Source organism: Buteo buteo, chromosome 2, assembly GCF_964188355.1.
Source record: "Buteo buteo chromosome 2, bButBut1.hap1.1, whole genome shotgun sequence".
Taxonomy (NCBI): domain Eukaryota; kingdom Metazoa; phylum Chordata; class Aves; order Accipitriformes; family Accipitridae; genus Buteo; species Buteo buteo.
Genome location: NC_134172.1, coordinates 30,930,823 through 30,950,711, shown reverse-complemented (window position 1 = coordinate 30,950,711; position 19,889 = coordinate 30,930,823). Strand labels below are relative to the sequence as shown.

Sequence of the window (19,889 nt, the reverse complement as noted above, 5' to 3'; positions counted from 1 at the left end):
TTGGCTTAATAGCAATAGGGCTCATTCATCCCCTGTGATGTTTTGTTTTGCTTGGGATTGCCTTCTCTTTCCACTGTGTCACCTATGTGCTTATATACCTTAAGCTTCAGTTCCCCAGTGTATCTATCTATTGTCTGAAATGGTACTTTCTCAAATGACAGCCTTACTTCAAATTGTATAATGCCCCTCTTCCCTGCCAAAATAAAGACACTTAGGACACTGTCCTTTGAATGTATTCACTGAACTGAGAGCAAGTTCCTGCAGACTTTACGTTACTCCTATGCTACTGCTTCTTGTATCCAGCCTGCTCTGTTGACCTATAACAACATTTTAATGCAACTTACGTACTTTGAGTTTCCCAAGCAGTTATCTGGACGGAAGTATATGGGCTATATGGGTTGATAGTGAGGACTTATTTGTGCACTCCTTGCATTTTTTGAGTGGCTAAATTTGCATATAGTGTATGCTTGGATGTTACTGAAAGTACACAGAGCATGGAGATGTTTGATGCAGAACTTCTAGTGGTTTGGGTGGTATCATGAAGTGAATGTTAACTGTCTGTTTCATCTTCTGACCTGTTACCTGCCCATTTGCTTTTTTTCCTGTGAGAAGATTCATCCAACTTTGGGTAACTAAATCAGATGCACAAATCCATCAGAAAGTGCAGAGTGATTTACATAAAATGAAGCTTTGCTTTAAATTTTTTGTGGAGATCAAATCTGTAACATTAGGTACCAAACCCAGAAGACGCTATTTTGTGTAACAGAGACATTCCCAGGTTTTGATTAAGAATCAATCTGTGCAGTTTCTTGGATCAGACATTTAAAGGAAATGTGACCAACCTTCTTAGCTCATCTTTCAGAGCTTTAAGGGCTTCCATATGTTGCAAAGTCCAATCCCATTTTCTGTTTTTTTCGGAGCAAGTCATAGAGAGGGTGGGCAATCACTGACGTAATACTTGGGACGGCAGAAGTTAATGGTGGGGTATTACTGTTCAATCTTTTATAATCAATTGTTAGTTGCCACCTTCCACCTGATTTACAGACTGGCCAAACAGGAGAATTATAAGGAGAATGTGTGCAACTGGTGATCTCCCTTTTCTCCAGATCATCAGTTACTTCCGAAATGCCCTGTTTGGCCGTGGCTGGAAGTGGGTATTGAGGGACACGGGTTACCTCAGATTGCGGTAGTGCAGGAGCAACCTGCAATGTTCTTACATGAATAGCCTCTGCCTCCCTGCCCCCAAAGCTCCACACCCTACTATCGGGTAGATACCATTATCTGCCTGCCAGCACATCAAATCCCCAAATTTCCGTCACAGGGGCTTAAAGCCACTTCCACAGCTGTCATTCTTCTATCCCCAGGTAGCTAAAGTTGGGTTCGAGCTATTGGGACATTTTTCTGTCGCCCCTGTTACTCCTCTAATGTTTATAGCCTTTCTTGATGGCCTAATTCCCAGCTCACTGGCTTGTAGATCATTTAAAACACTAATTTGGGCTCCTGTATCAATTAAGAATTCCAAACTTATCTGTTCTGAGCCCACAGGAATGTGTATATAAGGCTCCTTATCAGCAGACCATTGGCAGGTATTCACCATGTGGACTGGGTGGCCTGAACCCCAAACCGCAGCTTCTAGTTTTTTAGCCCTTCCAGTTCCTCTGGCAGTGCCGCGAAAGGGTCCCGTTTCTCTTCCCAAGGAGGCGGGTTTGCTGGCGCTTCCCTTTGGTCTCTAGCTTTCCCCTCCAGCAATCCCACTCCTGGACCACCACCGGACTGCCCCCTGCAGCACGGCCCGGGCTCCCCCAGTGCCGGTGCCCTCCACCAGAGAGCGTCCCTGCCGGGATCGTAGTTCCCACCCGATGGCCCCCGAGTTCGGGACCGCTCGGGGCGGCGTTGGCAACCAGCTGGGCGGACCTTCCTGCTGCCCTCCGTTAACTGCGACAGTCCCTTTTCCTAGATAGTAACACATTCTCCTCTCTCCTTGGGGTCCACTCCCCCCCAGCCCAGTAGGCTACTCGGGACGTTATCGACTGATCACCTGCCGGTCCAGCACTCAGAAACACTCCCGGTCGCCAGTAAACTCTCACTTCGCCATCACTCAACAGTATCCTATCCGCCCCCGTTAAAGAAACTCTCCACAAATACTCAGTTTTGGTTTCACCCGGCTTGTGTGAAAAATTAGCTTGCAACTCGCCGAGTTCGGGTCCCGACCAAGGGGCCGTGCAAACAGCGCTCCGGAGGCTCCCACTGTGCGGACCCGCGTGCCCTTCTGTTTCAATAAGGGGCCACACGTCCCTTTTCTCTAATTCCACCTTCAGACAATCTATTTCCCCTTGCCTTTTAGCAGAATTACTCTTTCGGTTCTATGCTTGAATCAAGCAGGCGCCCAGGATGGCACACACGCTGCCTTTGCCGTCTTGACAGGTTCCGCGGCATAGTTCTACTCTCTCCACGACTGCTGCCGGGTCAGACCATTTGTCCTTCGCCCGGTCCAGACCTGGGGGAGAAGGGCTGCAGCCGTGCCTCCGTAATAATTCCTCCATTAACACCATCCTGCCAACTACGCCAATTTAAAATGTTATGGATGCACGGCTAACCAAATCCAACAGGTGTTAAAACTCAGATTTATTCTTCAGAAAAAGCTAGTTAGAAGTCTGGTAACATTTTATAAAACCACAGGCTCAGTGATGTAAAGAGAAGTAATACTACACGGCCGACTTAAGAATCCCCAAGATTTAAAGTGATGGCTCAAAACGCATGTATCACTTCCCTAAAAGCTGAGGGCTCTCTCCTCCAAGGAGTTACCTCAGGTGGTGCCCTGACCCGAGGGGGAGTCCCCAACTGCAGACCCGCTGCTCCGAGGAGGACTGGTTCCAACATGTCCTCCGGCAGGACCCGGTTTATACCCCTGTCAAATCTGACCTGTGGTCATTTAATTCTATTGACTAGGAGGGTCACCTCGGTGTACCTGGTGCATCTCAATTGGCCAGTTCAAATGTCAACCTGCAGCCTCCAGGGTTTTCTTGCCCTTCTCCCTTCCTGGAGAAGTTTCGTTTCCTGCTGGCGGGATGGGTGGTCATGGGGGTGGGATGTACTGCCACAATCCACCCCGTGACCACAGTCATGATTTGACTGGTTTTCCTGGAGTGTTGGTACAGTCACCTCTTGCCTCCAAAGTTAAAAGGGGGTGCAGTTTGGCGAGTTTGACGCTCATTGTGGGTCATCGTTCCCTTTGGTCTAGAACTGAAGTGGAATATTGAACACAGGAATATTCAGTGTATGGACAGTTTAAAGGAGTATACTTAACCATTAGTACAGGCTTCACTACCAAGTATTTGATAGAACTTATTGCAATATAGATTACAGTAATCATAACTGCAAGCATTATTAAAGATTAGAGAAGGCTGGTCGCCCACCCCATGAAAGAAAATCTGAACATATCAAAACTTTTCCCAACCGGTTGGTCCCTGGTGCAGAAGCAATTGCCTCTGAGTCTCTTGCCGTATTCTCTTGTTGATTTAGTCTTGAAGCCTCATTGACACATTTGGAGTGAACATGGCAGTTGTCCATTGACATGTTCAAAACTTTACATATACCTTTCTTTTTCTTGGGCATCTAATCCAATACAGCCCAATTTTTTAATAGTCATTTTACCGATATGTTATAACCGATTGTTTGAGAGTCCCCAAATTGTTAGATGTAGCATTGGCTAAGGTTGATAGCTGTAAACTCAGTTCTAGGGTGTTCTATCGATGTTCCTCGAGTACCATACAGTTGCCCCCATGGAATTTCAGGGCATAGCGTAGTACCATTCCAACTCCACCCCGTGATTCCATGGGTTAGTTGGAGGATATAGTCACATCTGGTGTCTCATACTGAACTAGCATTTACTGCACCTGGTGACCAACTATAAACAACATCAGTATAACCTCGTCCCCCATCCAATCTGAACCTCCAACTGTAATTGTTACATTGCTCTCATGCGAGGTCAAGGACTCGCAATATATTAATGTCCATCATTTTGCCACGACATTATCATCCAGATCTTCACCATCCATGCCTGTCACCATCATCACTGTCAGCAAAAGGACTGGAATGACTCGTTCCCTCATGGTCCTGTAAAAAAGCACAAACTAGGCCTCGGTCTTAAAACTGGGTCACAGGGTTAGAAGTCCAGTATTATCCACCAGGCACTGATGTGGTGAGTCTTTCCACTCCCATGAGATGGTCTCAGAAGACCAATATAATCAACCTGCCATGTGCTCCAAAGAGCCTTGCCTTGTCTGATATGCTGGGCCGGAGCTTGGTTTGGGTGATTAGCTTTAAGCCTTATTCGGCATTGCGGGCAAGCTGTAAGAATTGCTTCACAGGTTTTCATAGACACTGGCCAACCCCAAGATCGGCATTCGTAATAGAGATCTGCTTTCCCTGAGTGGCTTCATTTGATATGCAACCATTCTGCTAGTCTATCCCAATCTTCCTTCTCACCGGTGACCATCCTGATTTGGGCCAGGTGGTTCACGTGCTGATTCCATCTCGCAGCTGGGCTTCCATCCCAAGCATGTCCCTTCACCCATCCCACCTTTAAAGGTCAGGATCTCCCTATTGCCAGGAGATGTTGCCAGTCCTCTGTCCTCCACACTTTCGCGTGACCTACTTCCCACTTACTAGATTCCCACTACATATCCACTCTGTACCACCCTTAAAGGTTGCGTAAGAGTCAGTATAGACGATGGTAGCACCGTTCTCTACGGCCAGTAATAAAGCCTGTAGTTCTCCTACTTGTGCACTACCTTCACCCTCTTCTTCGACTGTCTTCCCGGTACCAATCTCCAGCACCCCTGCTTTATATTGCCATTTTGATCCCACTCGACAGGCAGATGCATCTGTGAACCACACTACTTGCACATCTGAGCCTGCCATGAATTTGGGTGCCTCCTCAATCGGAGAAGGTTTATGTGGTTGACCCAGCACGGCTGGGTCAGGGTTTACAGGTTGCTGTAGTTTGAAAACCTTAGTTGGACCCTCCTTTAGTGGGAGCAATTGGCTTATTCTTTCTAGGTATGCATACCATTTTCTAACTGTGGCCTTTTGGGCTACTCCCTCTGGAGGAGGTGACCCACTGAGGATTGAATTTAAGAGAGGGAAAGGACCCTGTACTATAACATCCTGTGAAGTACGCAGCATTTCAGCCTCTTTAACTGCTCTAGTGAGGGAGAGGACCCCCTTTTCCCAATCTGAATATCGTCGCTCCATCTCTTTAAATGCAGTGGAAGAGAATAATAAAGACCTGGCTGGTCCCTGTGGCCCCTTTTGAAACACGCCAGAGTATGAGGCATGTTCAGCAAATCCATTCCACCCTTAAAGGATCTCGTGGGTGCAATGAACCTAGTCTCTGATAAGCCTTAAGCTCATCTTTCGTATACTGAACTTTTTAAATGGCACATGTATTTTTGAGAGTTAATATTTTTATACAGTACGGTATTAGTAAGTTTAATAATGAATACCAGTCTATATATAGTCATCTGCACTGAAAGCTATGAGAAACATCTGTTTCTCTTGGTAAGATAAAGTTTGAAAATCTTCTGCAAATATTTTAAAGGTGTCAAGAATAAAAAAAGAAGAAAAAAGATCTTTGAAAAATGAAAGGGGACTTATGAAGATCAAATTCATTGTTCCCAAATTTCCTGGGAAAGGGGCATATGCAGAGATGCAACGTGAAATTAAATGCAGATTAGTTTAGTTGCAGGTAATAGGTATACATGCACTTGGGACAGGGAAAGGTGGTAGCGAGGGAAAGGCTTTGTCATCTGCTCTGGAAGTAGATGACTCTATTATTTTCAAAGAGATTGAAGCACTTCCATAATAATTTACTTAACTAAAGAGTTTTTACTGGGTCTTCTTTAGAGAGATTTGTGATACTGAGAGTTTAAATGCGATGCTTCCCTAGTCCCTACTTGATCTGGAATGCAACACATCATCTTCTGCTGTCTGCAACATGAAGGAAAACTCTTGATATTGGCCATTTGCAATTAGCTCTCTCAGTTTCTTGAACATGTTCAAAGAAAACCAAGTGTTAAAAGAAGAAACAGTAGCTAATTTGCTTGTCTGACACTTCTTTTGCTAACTGTAACTGTCTCTTCCCCCTCACAAAAATAATATGACAGTATGTATAACAGTAAAGAGTTTGCTGGTGACTTAAAACAAAATCAGTTACTTGTCAGTATTTACGTAATACTGCAAGTGGTGCATGGTTTTAATAAGAAAGAAAGAAAATAAATGGATAACTCACTAAGCCTCTTGTTTGTCTGCCTAGTAATATTTATGTTCTGGTTACAAGAGCTTAAGAACTTAATTGTTTTATATTTAATTTAAAATTGATTAATTATATATGTAAATATTTGAAGTGAGGCATGCTTTAATTCTATTGCTTTACTTCTATCAAGGATCATAAATAAACACTGGGGTTAGTAGCATGGTACAATTCTGTTTGGGTCCTCTTCATACCTACATATGGAAATAATTAATAACAAACAAGATTAAATGACCATTTTAATTATATAAGCTATACCAACAACAGCTTTTTATAGAAAATAAAATGAGCTTGAAGTGGAAGGTACCAGCCTGCTGAATCTATACCACTGACCAAATAGCTCTTCAGCTGAATCCTGTGAACAAATCTAGGTCTAAATCTTTAAAAACATTTTGCATCATAATCCACAGAGGGACTTCATCATCATGGTATTCAACATTACAGGGGTACTGAAAAGAAAGAATTTTTAGGAGGTCTTTTTGCGTATACGGCAATTACAGTTTAAGGATCTGTGAAATCAATATTTGTTATCTAAAGTTGCAGTAGTGCCTACGTTGAATTCTTTGTGAGTGATCTAGTCGCACTTGGAATCTGAAAAGTGCCTGGGACCTATAGTAATCTTTCAGGAAGTGACTATATCCATTAAAAATTAATAAATATCACTAGTTAGCAGGTCTGGCCTTAATGTTTAAGTGGAATTGATTGACAACTTTCTGTTAAAGTGTTTTTTTCAATTATGGTTATGGGAAAACTTTTTTTTTTCCTCAGTACACTGGCTCAGTTTTGTCAAATTTTTCCACTTTGTTCAGAAAATCTGTGATAAAAATTCCTTTTGAATTTAACTAGCTCAGAATATTATTTTTTTTAAAAACTGGTAAGTGCATTACTTTTTTAGCTTGATTGCAGCTCAAGGTCTCATTTCTCCTACGCATCAACCCTTTGTGTTGTGGTGGAGGTTTCCCTTATCAGGGAAGCAAACAATCTCTGCATGAAGCTGTGTAGGAATCACAGCCAGGGACACCCTTAGGGTTTGTGACAGTTAGGGGATACAGGCAGGTTGAAGGTAGCTTCAGTGAAGAAAGATTATTTATTTATTTATTTATTTATTAAAACAACTTCTAAGAATGAATATTAGTCTTTCTCATATAACACCTCTCCCAAATAAGTTTTGAAGCAGATGCAAAGCCCATGCAGTATTATACGTCACTGGTCTCTTCACTCCGCACCAAAGCTACTTTGTGGTGGCAATTTTGTGCATGTTCCCTGGCAATATGTGTCTATAATTACACTCAGCCCCAGTTACAGTACGAGTGAAGAGGGTGGGTTTGCTGTCAAAGGAGTCATGCTGGAAAGGAACTTAGGATATGATGATACATCATCTGTTCTCCAGAAGGATTTGCAAATGCTGTCCATGACAGAATCTATAAGGAATAGATCTTTTCTCCAGTCATTAAGATGTGTCTTTGTGGGATAAATGAGTCTATATGTTTTGTTAAAAGTACAGAAGCTGCTATATTGAATTTTACAGTACTGTAGTCCTATGCCAGATGGGACTACATGAAGGTGAAAAAAGTCCATTATTAAAGAATAATTTTCTTAAAAGCTTTGAGTGTCTTTCACCCCAAACAGGGTGTAGTTTCCATCCTTAAGCAGAATAAATGTTGTCTATCATGTGTTAGGTTTTGTCCCCCCTGCCTTTCACATAATAAGAACATAAGAAATCCCCTACTGAGTAATCCCCTATGGTCTGTCAAGCCCAGCAGTGTCTCCAGCCTATTGTCGCCAGCAGTGGTAAAGGGAGAAGCTATTTAAAGACCAAGCACATGAGGCCTGGCTGCCTTTTGCAGTCCATTCTCTTTGTATTTCTCCAGTATCCAAAGTCAATGTATTAGGGATGGTGGCTAGTATATCACTGCCTAGTCATTTTAGTATCCATATATAGACCTATCACCCACAAATTTGTCCAACCTCTTTCTGAACCTGCTGACACCATCTGTCTCCGTAACCTGGATCTTCTGTTAGCCAGATGTAGAATTGCTCTGCCTCTTGTGTATAGAAGTACTTTCATTTATTGTGTTTTTAAATGTCCTATTAGTCTCATCAAGTATCCCTAGTTCTAGTATTACAAAATTTTGTTAATGGCAGTTCAACCTGATGTTGGATATATGGGTAGGGCACAATTTTGTACAACAACAAAGTTGTTGTAAATATTCATTATTCTGCATTATTTTGTATTCTATTAAAAGGAAAAAAATGAGCCTTTGTTGTGTTATTTATAGGACTGGTACCGAACAGAGCGTTTCATTGTGCCATCTGCAGTGCCAATAAATCTTTTTCCTGCCTGTTTAACTACTTCAGAAGCCAGAATTTTATTCCAAAACAGATATGATAAATATATTTGCATTGTAATTATAATTAAGGAGTTAAAGTTATGATCACTTTAATTGTAGTTTAGCTTCTCTATTGCTCATTTTCCTATTGTGAATCACGCTTTAAAGTAGAAATGTTGGGGTTTAGTTAGAATATAACATTTAAAAATGCAGAGGCATTAAAAGGAGAAAATCATGCTGACAACCTATGTAATATGTGAATGAAGCAATCAGATGGAGAATGGAAATTATATGATGGCCTCCACGAGGAACAGGAAATTAAGGCTATGGATTCACTGTAGCAGGAAAGGCTCTATTTTAAGGCAGAGATCATTCCCCTTTTAGACCATGAGGCATCACTGTGGCAATATACCAGCTGTTAAAAAAAGCAAATTATTAGTGACCAAGTATTCAATATATCTGACATTGCATTTTTAAGCAATTTGTAGTCTGGAAATGAGGAGAAGATGACATTGAGCACTTGGTTCTCTTAAAAAACATTGTATAGCTATCTCTGTTATTGATCCTTTACTTCCTTTTTGTTCCAAGACAAATAATTGAGTATACATAAAAATAAAAGATAAGTGGTGAAATATTGATGTATTTCCTCTTTTGTACTTCTATATATGTATGAAGATTTATATTTTAATTTTGATCACAGATGTGGCAATACTGGTCATTTCTAACTATAGCAAATCTTATGTATCTGGTTTGAGTCACTTTAACCAAAAGCCCTTTTGCCTGAACTTTTGGGATCACATACACATGGAACGGAACTCAACAGCTTTACAAATATTTACTGACTTTGCATGTTGCAGCAGACTTCACTTTTCTGTAGAAGTTCATGACTGTCTGTGTATCTGGGTGCTGAAAATTGTAATGGTCTCTTATTACAGCTTCTGCAAACAAGACAAGTTGCCCATTACGTTCCAGTCCTGTGTGATCACGAAGGAGTGCCAGGTGTCAGAGTGGTCAGAATGGACCCCCTGCTCCAAGACCTGCTTTGACATGACAACCCCGAAAGGGAATCGTACAAGATCACGGACCATTAAACAACTCCCCATTGGCAGTGAAAGTGAATGCCCACAATTAGAAGAAACAGAGCAGTGTGTTTCTCAAGGAGATGGTGTGGCACCGTGCATTACGTAAGTTGGTTCATTTCAGTTCTCCCTATACTAAAATTTCAGTTAAGCATTCAGGGCTGGTGGTGGAATATCAACCAAATCATTATTAAAGAAATAATAGTTTTAATTTTTTATCCTTTGCTTATTCAGTGCTCTTCTTAAAAGCCTGAAGTCTGCAAATATCTGCTATTATAGTGAAATCACTTCCTCCTCTAAATACAGGAAAAATAACAAATACATATTTTTTCTTTAGTGTTAACTTTTAAAATAAAACGTTTGTGTGTATGCAGGCTCAGTCAAGACTATAATAAATTAATTGTATTAATTTGTCAGTGATCTTTTCCTACATAATGTTTCTGCCAGAATCAGTTTTCTGAAGTACTTGTCTGTTTGCAGATGAAATACTGAACATAGGAAAGAGGTGATAAACATCTGTTTAGCAGCCAAGCTTTTTTAGTGAGACTCGTATTCAGCACAACTAAAGCAGAACTGGGCCCCAATGGAAAGTGGGAGAGGCTAACAGTGACAGTAAATAAATTAACCCTGTTTAGGAGAAATGACAGCAAGCACTTTACTATTCAAGAGATTGCTGTAATCTTTATCAACTAATCGAGATTAATATTAAAGTCCAAACTGTGCTTTTTCTTTATCAGACTGAGAAAAGAGTCTGGGAAAATGTCATTTGATGTTAAGCATCTTTGACTGTGGTACATATTTTTCATTTAAGAGTTGAAATGTCATCTTTCCCCATCTCCAGCCACATTAGGAGGCAGTTGGCTTGATTTAGCCTTAAAGTATTTGTTGGGTAGAAAATTCTGTGGCATTTCTTGGGGTTCATAATCTTGATTGGGCTTTTAACTGGGAGTCACAGATCTTCTTTCCTGTGCTTTGACTGATTGGAAGGCTCACAGCTTCTCATCATTCATCAGTACCCTGCAGGGATGCTTCAGTATTGCAGAGTCTTCTTCCTCTTGACAGTGAAAAAGGAACTTACTGAAAGGATTTTTCTGAAGTAATAATAAAAAAAAACAATTATAGTTTTACCCTGATATTCAGGAGAAACTTCTGTCTCTTATCAAAGATGAACAAGAGGCTTTGGGGTTGTTTTGGGGGGGTTGGGTTGTTGTGTTTTTTTCCCCTCTCCTTTTCTGCCTCTCATGTTTCTCAGTGTGCACGTTTCTTTGATATTTTGGCTTTGGTTCATATAAATTGTCTAGCTCTAAACAAATGCTGACAGTCACAATCTTGAAAGTTAGCTTGTCTGAACATAGACTATGTCTCTGTATATCAAATTTTTCTTCCCTCCAATAAACTATTTATATGTGCAGTATGTTTCAGGAATTGAACAGAAAAGATCTTCCTAAAAATTAAAGATTTCAAAAGTGAAACAATAGAGGAAAAGTGTCCACTCACATAAAATATTAGATGTAATGCATCTCTGTGTACAAGAAATTGTGGGGCTCAGGTCTTTTAGAAAACGAATAAAGCTATTAAGCTGTTTCAGCTTGTGTAACTTAATGCTGTGTAAAATGGCTTCATGATTTCTAAAGACCCAATTAACAAAATCTGATCCAGGTATGGTTGGCGGACCACAGAGTGGACAGAATGCCGTGTTGATCCTCTCCTTAGCCAACAAGACAAGAGGCGAGGAAATCAGACAGCGCTGTGTGGAGGTGGTGTTCAAACCCGGGAAATGTACTGCGTGCAAGCTAATGAAAATCTCCTCTCCTATTTAAATACCCTCAAGGAAAAAGAAGGTAAATTTGATTCACTTGCAATTGAATAAGTGTGAAATCAGAGCACTTCAGCATTCCAGAGCTCCTTGACAGCCATTGTCTTCTGTCATGTGTGCCTTCTTACCTTGCAGGTTAGTTATTTTCTTTTTCAGGTGAAAATAGTTAATTGCAGTAGCAGAGATTTCATTCTCTATGCTGCAAATATTGGTTCCTAGCTACAAATTACTATTTCTTAATATCTACTGAAAAATATTGTCTTATGTGAAGGATGTCTCTCAATAAGAAAGAGCATGAGAAAGTGGGTCAGAAATCCTAGATTCAGTTCCATTCTGTACTACAAATTTCCTGTGTGTCCTTCAGCTGAGTGATGAACCTGTGCAGTTTGATGTGCAGGTGGAATATGTCAATTCTGGCATGTAAGCTCAATATAGAAACATGTTAATACATTACTAGATTTCATTTTCAGGGAATTGATTTTTTTTTCTTCTTTTTTTTTTTCTTTTCTTGATTTGGTCAAGTTCTTAAGTCGCTTTCAGGACTTCAAGGCAATATAATTTCATGGGTTTGTTTCCCTAACTGAAAGAGAGAAGAGATTATTCCTTGTCACTGTTACAGCTTGTACAGCTTCATAAGAAAAGAGAGAACAGCTTAGGAGACAAAATCTTTAATTCATTTGGTAATATGCATACTTAAGAACAACACTTGAGTATTTTATGTTATGTCTACTTCTGCATACTAATGCAGCACTATAGATTTAGAAATTAGTGAATTAAGCTAAATGCATTTAGCTTGTTAATTAAATTTTATCCCCTTCTGTAGCTGTTTCATACAAACACATATTATTATTGAAAATAAATAAATACAGCCACATAATTCAGGAAAAGTGACATCATTATACAAGCCATGTGCAATACAACATTTAGACCAGTGTGGGCCAAACTGCAGGCTACTGAGGTTTCTGCTGTGGGTTAAAGGTACTCTCAGACTTGCCATAGAGGCAGAGTTTGTGGGGAATATTAATGCTGACATCCATTTCAGCATGACTGCTTGGATCAGTGGGGTGTGACTTGTGTGCTTCATGGGCCCCACATCTGTATTTATTAAAGAAGAAGCTTTCAAGCCTCTTCATTTAATGCAAATCAGCTTCTGCCCAAGGGCTTTTAGTAAATCGCCTCTGCTGAACAAAGTTTAGATGCCCCTGCCTTAGAGTAAAGGAGTAAAACCTCCCAGCTAAGGAGAGGTAACAATAAAATCAGTGGCAGCTTACTGTTCAGAATGATGATTAGGATTTTGGTAGGCTGTGAAGTCTCGCTGGCTTAGGCGGGTGTGAAATCTGCCCTTATCAGACTGTGACAGGAATACGCGGAGCCCATCAGGAGGTAATCTCTGCAGGCCCCAGAAAGCTGATTAAAATGTAACTAGTCTTTGGATGCATAAACATGAGAACAATTTTTCAAAAGCTCAAACTAGGGGTGAAGTGGGTCTTAGTTTAAAAAGGAGCTCTGGGGTGTTTCCATATTAGGGGACAGATTCTCAGAAGAGCTGCTTCTCCACTCATCCTCCCTCTCTCTCCACTCCCATCTTGGATTTGGTGTGGGCCAGAGCTACTCCCCAGGCCCTCCTAGGAACAAGCAAATCAGGGCCTCTAAAAACAATACCATTTGAGAACTATGAGTAATTTGAGGATGGGAAAAAGCCAGGGAGACACCTTCCAGTTTTAGCTGTGGGGAAACGCCTTCATTTCAGTGTAGTTTGCTGTTGGTTGTAGTGAATGCTGTCTCGGTAAGGCTGCTTTGAAGACCTCCGTTCTCATATACTCACGGTGGCGTTTCCCTGTTATTTCAGAAAGTCAGTCACAGAGCAAGTCGAAGGCTAGTGCTGCACCTCTGCTATCGATCACTTTTGAAATAACAGGTAGGTAAATTAAGGCCTCCGACCTGGCCTTTCACTCAAAAGTGTGCAAAGGAGGCAATGTCCCTTGCAGGGGATCTATGTTGGCTGTATGTCTATAATTAATATGTTTATATAGCTCTGAAATAGTTTAACAAATTTGTGCATTCTCAGGAAATTTCAGATCAGTTTTAAAGTGACAGGCCTAAACTCAAACTAATGAGGTTCATGAGCCAGCTAGGATGCTAGGGCAGTTCCCTGCTCTACTGAACTGTTTTAGCAAGTGACTGATTTTTGTCTTGATTCTGAGCTCTGGGAATTGCTTTGTTGTGTTCATCACAGCTTTTTTAGATTTAAAACACCGAGTTAGGGCTCCAGTAAGAATTTGAACTTTTAATACTTAGCTGAACCAGAATCCCTCACGACATTCAGGTCTGTATTATCTCCTATCAGAATTCATAAATTTAGACTTGAGGAAGAAGAGGGAGTATTGGGTGTAGTAATTAGGCAACTGACAATCAAGATTCCTGGAGGGCACTGTTATTCTGCCATTTACTTGCCACTGACTTAAATCGTTTCATCTCTATTCACCTATTTAACTGGTTTAGCCATGAAGTTTCTCTCACAGTAAGCCTATGAGGTAGATTGTGTCATCTTTTTCCAAGTACCTTTAAAATCCTCGATGTAGAATGAGGATGGGAGGAAAGTTCCTTTATGGGCATAAATTTATTCTACATCTGCAAACACATGCTCATTGCCTGTTAAACACAGAGGAACTACTTAAATGCATGGGGTTGTGCAGTTACTCAGAGAATCAGGTCCTGAATTACCTGCTGTCTTTTGATGACAGCATTCAGCATTGTAGAATATGGGCAAAGAATATGTATTCTTTCACTGTTGGTCATAACGTGTTTTGGGCTTGGGTTTTTCTTGTTCTTTTTGAGTGAGAGCACTTTAATTGGAGAAATTTCCTTCTGTTTGCTGTAAAACCAGTGAGACAAATGACCAGAAGGAGGAATATGAAGTTATGTCTGCTTATGCTGATGCAGCCACATACAAATTCACTCTCTTTGCCAGCCTGGTCGTTACTGGGCACTGGTCTGTTGCGGGTTTCTGGAGAAGAATGGGGAGGTTGAAACCTCAATAAATATAGCAAATGCTTAAGAACAGAACTGTGTTTTTTCTTTTCAGCTCTTTTAAAAAGGCAGTCATTCAGGAAGGTGTTTTACAAAGGTATAAAATATATTCAGCTAAAATTTCCTAATATAGTACATGGCTTGAGGACAGGGTAATTGCATTGAGGTCACTACCTCAAACCTGAAATTCATTCAAAACTGAGTCTACTTTTTCAGTTAGACTGAAGAAGAAAAAGAGATCAAAATGCATTCAATTTTCTTTCCATTTTTGGCCCCAAATTTTGTCAAATTCCACACAGAGCTTCTAGTATTACACACGGTATAATCAGCATTCAGCACCACTGCCAAGGAATAAAGAACAATTTTTATTGCTGTCACAAGAGAGTATGAAAGGATAGCGATAAGACAAGGTTTTAAACTGTAAATTTCTGCATCCAGCATCATCATCTCTCACAGCGTCTTTGCTAAACAATAAGCAGCAAAAGCTGAGCTAATTTATACTTTTTTTGATGCTGAAAGAAATCCATTTAAATTAATGGGAGCAAAATGTTCATAAGATACCCAGGCAAGGCTAAGTTTTCTTATTTTACTGTCATCTCAAAGAAAGAATTCTGAGTAATCGTGGGTGAAATACAACCTGAGTGTTCAATGATGAAAACATTTTTTAATAATCTGGATTATAAATTGTCTGTCCTACTGTTGAATTCTTTTGTTTTAAAAGCAATATATAACAGATCTGGTAGCAGAGATCTGTACATCACTTATATTCTAAGAACAGCATTTCAAAAACATTTGAGCTTATTGAGAGATTTATTGATAGCACTTACCTGTCCCCAAAGCACTTCTTTCTTCCCCTACACTCTAATGAGTGATGGAAAAGACAGATATTTTCAGTAGGTGTTTTCATGGTAAGTTTATTTAACAATGTTTGCTAGACCTAGAATACTTACTGCACAGATACCTCCAAAAAAAGTGTAATAATGTTCCTCTTACTTAAGTCACCCTCTTTAAATCCAAACACAGTCACAATTCCTCATATTTTAGACTATCAGGACCATTACAAATTTAGCTTGAAGCCAAACGGATTGCGACAGTAGCAGAGTAGTAACTTCCATTGGCAGAGTCTTAAAAAAATCTGGTTGAGATATGGAACATCTGTGTTATGTGGAACATCTGTGGTATGAAAATCTATTTAAAGCTTCCTGATGAAAGGTCTTTGTTATTTTTCTGGGTAACATCCTGCAAACTAGTGTGATGGTAAGTGCTTTATCCTGATGCAGGCTGGAGATGAAGCATGGCATTCCTCAGAACACTTTCTCTGTTCCCTGAAGCAAGGCTGCATCTCAGGGGTGTAATTGACCCTTAATTTCAACTGTTTCACTTGGGCAATTCCCCGATTAAATCAAGGTTAAAAAAATACAGTTAACAGTTACTTACTGGTTTTCTTTTTTTATTAGAAACTATTCAATACAAATTCAATTACAAGCAAATTATGTTTATTTATATCCATATTCTACACAAGATATGCATATTATGTTGATTATCATGCATGTTAGGTGCGCATGTCAAACTTATTGTAAAATTCAATGTTCTGCCATAAAATTTAATTCCAACATAGCATTATGCAAATGTTGGAATATTTGTTCATGTATTATTTTTTGTTAAGAGATTGGTGAGCTGGAGACAGTAATGTTGAATGACTATCTGCCATCTTCATGCCTTCATTATGTGGAGCAACATGGTGTAAAACTGTGCCAAAGGAGGCAACATGGGAAACCAGAACAGGGTGATATTTTTTCATTCCCTTTTCTCCTTAAAAAGTGGGAACTGAATGCTTTTTCTGTAATTGGAAAGATCATCTACTTAGAAAGTCTGAATGGAAAGACACGCACATATCTACAAATGAGACCATACATTAACAACCTGTTGTTTAACACTATACCTGTGGTTATTGATCTCATCTTTCAGACGGAGATTTTGTCATATTCTGAACTTATTTCAGAATACGTTTCATCAGAGAGCTCTTTCCATCGAAAGAGATTATTTGTAGTGGTGGCAGAAAATTAATGAGGTAACTTTCCTGTGAAAAAAATGCTGAGGAAGTAGGATGGGAGTGTTTTAAGTTAAGGAATTGCACGTTTCTTCAATCAGCCAAAGTGAATGAGTATGGTAGACTTCACTTTGCCTTCTAGCAGATATTCTCTGCTTAGTGTAATATTTTGTCAAGTCCTATATTAGGAAATAGAATTAAAATCTTGCTTGTAATGAAATGGTACATTTTGTTTTAGAGTTCTATGCCTTACTCTGGTACCTTACAGAGTTGTCCTATTATTTGTGTAACCTGGGAATTCAAAAGAGTTAAGTATGGAAGGAGCAGTGTGATTTTGGCCTGTTCCAGGGCTTATTGACCCTTAAAGGATAGAAGAATCTGCCTTCCCATTTGTCTTTAAAGATTAATAATACTTCAATGAAAAAAAGAATTGTCTTGTGCAGAGTTTTAAATTATTTTAAATATATTATGTATATATATTATATGCAAACCATATGTGAATCTAAAACAAAGCCTTTCTTGAACTAAAGCTGCTGCTGCACAAATCTTATTGCTGAGTGTGCACTGAAGGTCTTTAGAGTAAAAGAAAAAAAAAGAAAAACATTGTCATAATTTTAACCGTGTTTCAGGTTATAGCTTAAAAATAATCTTCTAAATATTAATTAACCAGGCTTTTGAAGTTGTAGTATCATATAGGAGCAAAGGGATTTATACAGCTTTTTGTTCAATTTCTTAAGTGAAGACATACTCAGTAAGACAGCAGGACATCGATTTACACACAGCACAATGTGAACAACTGTTGTAGTAACATAATCTATCCACTAAATGAAAGGACTAGGTCCGAGAGGGTGCTGCAATATCTACAGTCTTCCTGACTCCACATAATCGGATTTGGCTCTGTTCATGCAGAGAGTAAACTGACTTCTGTTTCATTTCTTCAAGACAGGCATTTTTCCATCACTTCATCAGATTAAAATGATGAGATAGCAGCCTTTTTGAATGAAGGATGGTTCTGTCCGCTTAGAGCTAAGGATCGTGACCAGTGACATGTGAGAAATGTGTTGACTTTGTTTTGACAGCCTCGAGACCGGTGGACCGTAAGCTGTGTACAGGACCTCTTCCAAGCACCTCCCAGCTGTGCCATATCCCCTGTCCTACAGAGTGTGAGACCTCGGCATGGTCAGCCTGGGGACCATGCACCTATGAAAGCTGTGATGATACTCAGGCCAAGAAGGGTATGTAAAAATTCAGCGAAGCCTTTTAATGGTGATTATTTCATATTCCTAAGTCACTAGGCACCTCTAGCTATGCAAGCATATTAAATTTTGTGCCAAGAAGGGTATATCCAGTGCCTCTGAGCGTCAAAAAGGTCATTGAATTAGGGCTATATTTAGCATTACTGCTCCACCAAAGCTGGCAAAAATGTAGGCTGTCTACTAGGCTCTCAAGGTCAATTTGTGTTATTACAAGTCAATTCCAGTTTCAAACCTTCCTCTCAAACTGAAAGGAATACAGTTTGTATATGTGTTCAAATCACAATTCTGGCACTGTCTTTGAAGGAGGACAGAAGCAGCCTTTGAGGTGCATAGTGTCTGAGTCACTCAAAGATTTACAGTTCAGTAATAGCTTCAGAATTCACCAGCAGACCGTAAAACATGCTCTGGCAAAGAGCTGGAACCATTCGCCATTGATAAGTGACCCTGTTTTACTGATGATGTGTGCTGGTTTCAATTTTCACATGTTTTACAGTTTATTCCTATGCAGAACAGATTGTAGTAACCTGACATCAAAATAGGAAAGCAAGAATACAGTGACAAACACCTCATGTAAGAAGTCTGCAGGTTTCTGGCTCTAAATAAGAAAAAACTGGCCTAGTCATTGCTGCGATGTGATTATCTGACAAAAGTTGAGAATACAGACTTAGTTCCTTGATTGAAAACACTCATAAGAAAGGGCAGCCACATATGTCCACTTGAAGGAGCAACTGTAATTATCAAGTTAGCTTAGCTTCTTTCTGGTATACTGCTAGCTACACTTCAGTCTGGGTAGCAATAATGCAAGTTTTACAATGCTGTCTCACGGTAATGTGACCCAACCTTGATCAATTCAAGAAGGAAAAAGCAATTCAGTGTGTAAGCCTATTGGATTAAGTCTCCTGTGTGTACAGCTGTCAAGTAGTCTGTTATTTCTGTTGCTGTTCCATCACTGAAAGATTTGCTATGTTTTCAGGGGTAATGTTTAGGTTTGTGAGACTGAAGACACCTGCCCAGTGGAAACATATTAGGATGTACTTTATGCAAGTCTTTATTCCTGCACACGTGAGCAGGGATCTTTTCTCAACCACCAATATTTTCCTTTTGCCTGGAAATTCTTATATTTTATTTTATAATTGCATTGACCATTCTCCTGGGAGAATGATGTAAAAGTTGTACCGGCACTCCCAGTTTTAGCAGCGAGTCTCCCTGCACATTTCAGGAATTGCCCTTTACTGTGGATCACTTGCCCCCTTTGTTGCAGTGAACACTGGAATTCTTTTTTTTGAAATTATATCAGCCTTTTGTGGCAGGCTTAGTAAACCATTTGGACATGATTTGGCTGACCTCTTCAGTTTAGAAAAAAACAATTAAAGGTACATGGAAATGTATTTTAAAAATAATATTTATTATAATTGAATTAAGAGGCATGTGTTCAAACAAAGAATCAATTCTTGCACATGTGCTTGAAAACTCTCTCCTGTTTAGTTTGTGTCCTGGTAGAAATTAGTTATATGTAGCATTTTATAAAAAATAGCTGTGTATTACTAACCTGCCTGAATAGTGAGATAAAACAAAAAAGACTGTGAAGAGATGTGAAAAGAAACAATCCTTTGCCAAAGTTAAAATATTCTGATCAGATATATCAGAAACTGTAGAAAATTATTACATAAGAAACTATTTCCTGAATCCATTCAGTTTGGTTAGGTTGTTCTGACTATAGATTTAGTCCAGCTTTTTCGACATGCCATCCTGAAAGTGAGAGGGTTGCTCTTAGAGACTGACATTGACCTGGGAGATGACACACTGTATAAAGGCCCATCAGTTTCTCTGATCCAAAATGAGCTTAGGTAGTCTTAAGGAAATTTGTAAATGTTTGCAAGGGAATATTGTGATGTTAATTACTGAAACTTTGTTCGTAGGACTTCTTGGGTTTATTTCCATGCCTTGCTTTTTCTGGCAATGTAGTCTTTTTTTTTCTCTTACTTTTTGGGAGGAGGGGAGTGTTTATAAGCTGA

The 19,889-nt window shown here is 39.7% G+C and overlaps 1 protein-coding gene across 1 annotated transcript in view; it reads left to right on the top strand.

The window, feature by feature from the left end:
• THSD7A (thrombospondin type 1 domain containing 7A) overlaps positions 1-19,889 on the top strand; it is a 297,588-nt gene that overhangs the window by 174,443 nt on the left and 103,256 nt on the right. The window contains exons 5-7 of the mRNA XM_075049941.1: positions 9,579-9,827; positions 11,382-11,563; positions 17,698-17,853. Of these exons, the coding sequence (XP_074906042.1) occupies positions 9,579-9,827; positions 11,382-11,563; positions 17,698-17,853 (587 nt within the window). The remainder of the gene's footprint in view (positions 1-9,578; positions 9,828-11,381; positions 11,564-17,697; positions 17,854-19,889) is intronic.